General features: G+C 45.1%; 1 protein-coding gene across 1 annotated transcript in view; it reads left to right on the top strand.

Annotated features, from left to right (window-relative positions):
* NLRP9 (NLR family pyrin domain containing 9) overlaps positions 1-6,000 on the top strand; it is a 35,659-nt gene that overhangs the window by 20,331 nt on the left and 9,328 nt on the right. The window contains exon 5 of the mRNA XM_017892518.1: positions 4,718-4,888. Coding sequence (XP_017748007.1) covers positions 4,718-4,888 — 171 coding nt within the window. The remainder of the gene's footprint in view (positions 1-4,717; positions 4,889-6,000) is intronic.

Consider the following 6,000-nt stretch of genomic DNA (forward strand, 5'->3'; position numbering starts at 1 on the left):
GGACACAGAGCCAAAGCATATCGCTAAGGACAGCTCCCCAATAACAAAGGATTATCTAGTCCAAAATGTCAGTAGTGCTAGCCTGTGAAGTGCTCTAGGAGGAATGAGAGTGATGCTTCTCTTCTGGTGGTGGGAGGGGGTCAGCTTGGCTAAAACAGAATGAGGTATTTGCCTAAATCCAACCCAGGGGTTCTTGTGCTAGGAAAAAACCATCCAATACAATGTGCAGTGGTCCTGGACAAGCGTTTTTATGGATACCACACCTTAATTCATGTGTGTCTGGAAACCCTTATGACCAACACCTGTTTCTCCACATCGGTCATTTTACTTTGTCATTATTGTTGTTTACTTTTTATTGAAAGATTATTATACTCCCAGGAAATTACAAAAATGGTACAGAGAAGTCCCACGTACCATCATCCCCCAGCTTCCAGCAAAGGTAACATCTTACATAACAATAGTGCATTCTTAAAACTAGGAAATTTTACTAATGAAACGTACAAAGCTGTTTTTAAAAATATGCTTTTATGAGACCTCCAGTGAAACTAGACTTAATCAGTATCTTTTAGGCAGAGGCTTCACCGGATTATATGCCTGTGAAATGAACGCGTTCCACTTGTCCTGTTTTCTTACCAGCACTTGAGGGTGTTGATTTTTTCAAATCCATTCTGCTTAGGGCATAATATCTGAGTGGGTTTAATTTGCGTTTGTCTAACGACTAATACTATGAGCGCCTTTTCATCTGTTTGACTTTCTGGACTTCCTTTTGTGATATGTCTTCTGACATGCTGGTGTAGCCCGTTGTTTTATTGAGTTGTCATTTTCTCTTTGATTGACAGGTGTTTTTTCTCTATTGTGGAATGAATTCTAGGTCAAATCTATGCATTGCAAATATCTTCTATGTGGTTTGGTTTTCCACATGCTTAATATCCTCTTTGAATTAAGAGAGATTCTTTATGAAAACTGAATGTATCTCTTCATGTTCAACTGCTTTCTGTGTTTGTTTAGGCAATTGTTGCCAGGCTTGGTGGCTTATGCCTGTGATCCCAGCACTTTGGGAGGCTGAGGCAGGAGGATCGCTTGAGGCCAGGAGTTGGAGACCAGCCTGGACAACATAGTGAGATCCCCGTCTCTAAAAACAAAACAAAATTATCTAGGTATGGTGGTGGATGCCTGTAGTCCCAGCTACTCAGCAGGCTGACGCAGGAGGATCTCTTGAGCCCAAAGGTCCAAAGTTGCTGCAGTGAGCTGTCATCACGTCACTGCACTCCAACCTGAGTCACTGCACTCCAAGCCCAAAGTCATAAGAATAACTTCTTATGCATTTCTCTCTAAAAGTCTTATTTTACCATGCACAACTGGGGCTATGATCTACTTTGAATGAATGTTTCTGTGTAGTATAAAGTCAGGTTTTTTTTTTTTAATTTTCACATAACGAACACAGAGTGCTGTTGGAAGATGACTTTTTCTCAAGTGAACAGCAGTAGTTATCGTTATAAACCAGATGACCACGGTGTATCTGAGACCAAAAATATCTGTTTTGATTTTATTTTTGTAGATTTTGTTCACCCATCCATCAGAGAATTGTAGGTTTTCACTGTTTCTTTCTTTTGTTCTTTTACATGTTAAAGATGTAATTCCATCCCATTCAGGCTTCCATGCTTTTTCTCAATGTAGCCATCAGTATATTTCGTCCTATCGTAGGCAGTGTGCTCCATGTGTCTTGTCTCCGGCTAATCTTAAGGTTTTTTTTTCTTCCCTCATTGGGCGTGGTTTTGGTCTTTGTGTTTATTGTGCTTAAAAATTCACGGAGCTTCCTCCATTTGTGGATGAATGTTTGTACAGGCTTCTGAGAATGCTCTACCATGATCTCTATCTTTAAATATTGCTTCTGCTCCATCTTCTCATTTCCTCTTGGTCTGAGAGGAGAGATCCCCATCATACTTTCAATCAAGAGGCTTGAAGAATGAGGAGCTTTCTGTGCGGTACGGAAGATAATCTGATACAGGCATGCAGTAAGTAAGAAAAAAGAAAAGACTGAGGAACTTTTTAAAAAATTATCACAATAGTGAGCAAACAATCCATGCATAAAAACTTGCAGGTGCATTCCCCTTTGAGTCGGATGGAGAAGAGAGATATGAAGGCGGCCAGGGGCCGGGCGTGGCTCATGCCTGTAATTCTAGCGCTCTGGGAGGCCAAGGCGGGCAGATCACTTGAGCTCAGGAGTTCGAGACCACCCTGGCCAACATGGTGAAACCCCATCTCTACTAAAAATACAAAAATTAGCCGGATGTGGTGGCGGGCGCCTGTCATCCCAGCTAGTTGGGAGGCTGAGGTGGGATCTCAGCTCACTGTAGCCTCTACCTCCTGGGCTCAAGCAATCATTTATTAAATGTAATTATTTTCCTGAGGTCTGTGATCCACTTTAGCAAATCTAACTCTAGGAAGAGTTTAACTTTAGCAAATCTAACTTTAGCAAGTCTAACTCAAGGAAGGGGTCATGGGAACCCCCATGTACAGCCGGTTGGTCAAACACAGGCAGAGCAATCCAGTACCTGCAACTGGCATCTGAAGTCAAGGGAGGTCTTATGTGGACTGAGCTCCTACCATATGGGATCTGACTCTCAATTTAATAAATGATCTGAAAGATACAGATGTGCAGCCAGATGGAGAGAGACACAGGATGAGATCTGGAAGGGTCCCGAGTGTGAAGGGGGCCTGCCCCTGCACACCTGTGGGTATTTCTCGTCAGGTGGAGACGACAGACTAAGAAAAGAAACAAGACACAGAGACAAAGTATAGAGAAAGAACAGTGGGCCCAGGGGACCGGCACTCAACGTGCGTGTGAGGACCCGCGCTGGTGCTGGTCTCTGAGTTCCCTCAGTATTTATTGATCATTATTTTTTCTATCTCGGGGAGGGGAGAGTAGCAGGGCAACAGGTGGGGAGAAGGTCAGCAGGGAAACATGTGAACAGAGGAATCTGTGTCATGAATAAGTTCAAGGAAAGGTACTGTGCCCGGATGTGCACGCAGGCTAGATTTATGTTTCTGTTTACCCAAACATCTCAGTGTAGCAAAGAGTAACAGCAGTATTGCTGCCAGCATAGCTCGCCTCCAGCCACAGGGCGGTTTTCTCCTATCTCAGAATAAAAGGAATGGTCGGCTTCACACCAAGACATTCCATTCCCAGGGACGAGCAGGAGACAGAAGACTTCCTCTTATCTCAACTTCAAAGAGGCCTCCCTCTTTCACTCCTCAGCACAGACCCTTTATGGGTGTCAGGCTGGGGGATGGTAAGGTCTTTCCATTCCCAGGAGGCCATATCTCAGGCTGTCTCAGTGCGGGGAAACCTTGGACAATACCCAGGCTTTCTTGGGCAGAGGTCCCTGCGGCTTTCCGAGCGCATTGTGTCCCTGGTTAATCAAGAATGGAGAAGGGCGGTGACTTTTACCAGGCACACTGCCTGCAAACATATTGTTAACAAGGCACATCCTGCACAGCCCTAAATCCAGTAAACCTTGATTCATTACAGCACATGTTTCTGCGAGCACAGGGCTGGGGCTAAAGTCACAGGTTAGCGGCATCTCAAAACAGAACAATTTTTCTTAGTACAGATCAAAATGGAGTTTCTTAAGTCTTCCTTTTCTACGTAGACACAGTGACAATCTGATCTCTCTCTTTCTTTTCCCCACACGAGCACAGGAGCGTCTGTCCCTGTGGAGCTGGGGTGTGGCGGGTGGACGTGTTTGCCAACCTGGGCGCTCTCTCAACGATATCCTTTTAGGATTTTTATGGAGCCTTCATCACACAGGCATAATCGATGATCAGCTCTGTGTCTAACCCCTCAAAGGGAGTGTCAGGTTTGGGTTAAGTTTTAGGATGCCCACTTAGTGGCTGCGGAAGAGCTGCCCAATATGGGGGGCGAGCTGCCTTCCCGCCTCTGGTCACAGAAGCGTGTTGCACTGAGTGTGTGAAAGTAGGAAAAAAACAGTTGGGTTTTTCCTACTTCTTGAAGTGCTATTGACAGAGAGTCAGATTTATTGAGTTCTGGATACTCCTTTGTTGCAGGGTCTGTCCTGTTCACTGAAGGATATTCAACAGCATCCCTGGCAGCCTCCATTGTGACGGCCAATAATATACCCAGACATTTCCACATGTCTCCCTTAGGGCAGATCACCCCAGGTAGTAGAGAAGCGTGGGCTTAGACGTTTTTCCTAACTTCAATGCCAAGCCACGGGATTAATGAGGGAGTCATGTCATTTACATTTGCACTTTTTAAAAGTTTGTAATGTGGCCGGGCGCGGTGGCTCATCCCTGTAATCCCAGGACTTTGGGAGGCCGAGGTAGGCAGATCTCTTGAGGTCAGGAGTTCGAGAACAGCCTGGCCAACATGGCGAAACCCCCACCTCTATTAAAAATACAAATGAGCCGGATGTGATGGCAGGCGCCTGTAATCCCAGCTACTTGGGAGGCTGAGGCAGGAGAATCATTTGAACCCAGGAGGTGGAGGTTGCAGTGAGCCGAGATCGCACCACCGCACTCCTGCCTGGGTAACAGAGTGAGATTCCTTCTCAAAAAAAAAAAAAAAATTCTGTAATGTAGATAATGGATTGGCAGGTGCAAGACTAGAATCAGAGGTGTCATTTGGTCCATGGCTAATCTTTCATGAGCGATTGAAAGCTTTGGTTCTGTCTCATGGTGTGTGTCTCATATGTAGACTAGGAAAGTGTGACATTTCCAGTGAAGCTTGTGAAGACATCGCCTCCGTCCTGGCCTGCAACAGCAAGCTGAAACACCTCTCCTTGGTAGAAAATTCCTTGAGGGACGAAGGAATGATGTTGCTGTGTGAAGCCCTGAAGCACCCACACTGTGCCCTGGAGACGCTGATGTAAGTTGGCCTGCAGAAAGCAGGTTCGGAGATTTCCGAAGCGTGCGCCTAGATCCACCCATTATCAAAGCAATGCAGTGCTCACTGAGGGACACGGCAGAATGTGGAATCCGTAGCTCGACCTGAGTTCCTTTTCCACGCCTCAGGTGCTCATCAGTAAAATGGAGCTGGCTGGGCCTGTAATCCCAGCACTTTGGGAGGCCGAGGTCGGCGGATCACCTGAGCGCAGGAGTTCGAGACCAGCCTGGCCAACATGGTGAAACCCCGTCTCTACTAAAAATAGAAAAATTAGCCGTGTGTAAAATTTAGCTGGGACGCATGCCTGTAATCCCAGCACTTTGGGAGGTTGAGGCAGGAGAATTGCTTGAACCTGGGAGGTGGAGGTTGCAGTGAGCCGAGATTGTGCCACTGCACTCCAGTCTGGGAGACAGAGCAAGACTCTATCTCAAAAAAGAAAAAGAAAAAAAATTAAAATATTTTTTAAATGCATACATTTAAGCCATACAATGTGATGTTCTAATATATACATACACTGTAAAATGGTTACTACAATCAAGCTAATTAACAGATCCATCACCTCACAGAGTTACCATTTTGGAGGATGTGAGAACATTTAAAATCAACTCTCAGCAAAGGATACAGTACATTGTGATTAAATCATTTTTTTTTTTTTTTTGAGACGGCGTCTCGCTGTGTCACCCAGGCAGGAGTGCAGTAGCGTGATCTCAGCTCAGTGCAAGCTCCGCCTCCCAGGTTCACGCCATTCTCCTGCCCCAGCCTCCCAAGTAGCTGAGACTACAGGCGCCTGCCACCAGGCCTGGCTAATTTTTTGTATTTTTAGTAGGGACGCGGTTTCACCGTGTTAGCCAGGATGGTCTTGATTTCCTGACCTCGTGATCCGCCCATCTCAGCCTCCCAATATGCTGGGAGCCACCATGCCCAACCAATTAAATAATTTTTAAAACAAAAATTATTTGATATACATATCCATAGTAAAAGGTTGACTGTCAAGGAATTAACATACTTATCATCTGACATAGCTGATCCATTTTATTTTTTGTGGCTCGAGCACCTAAAACCTATTCTTTTTTTTTTTTTTTTTTTTTTTTTTT

The sequence above is a fragment of the Rhinopithecus bieti genome, unplaced genomic scaffold, assembly GCF_001698545.2.
Source record: "Rhinopithecus bieti isolate Rb0 unplaced genomic scaffold, ASM169854v2 scaffold_22436, whole genome shotgun sequence".
NCBI classification, from domain to species: Eukaryota; Metazoa; Chordata; class Mammalia; order Primates; family Cercopithecidae; genus Rhinopithecus; species Rhinopithecus bieti.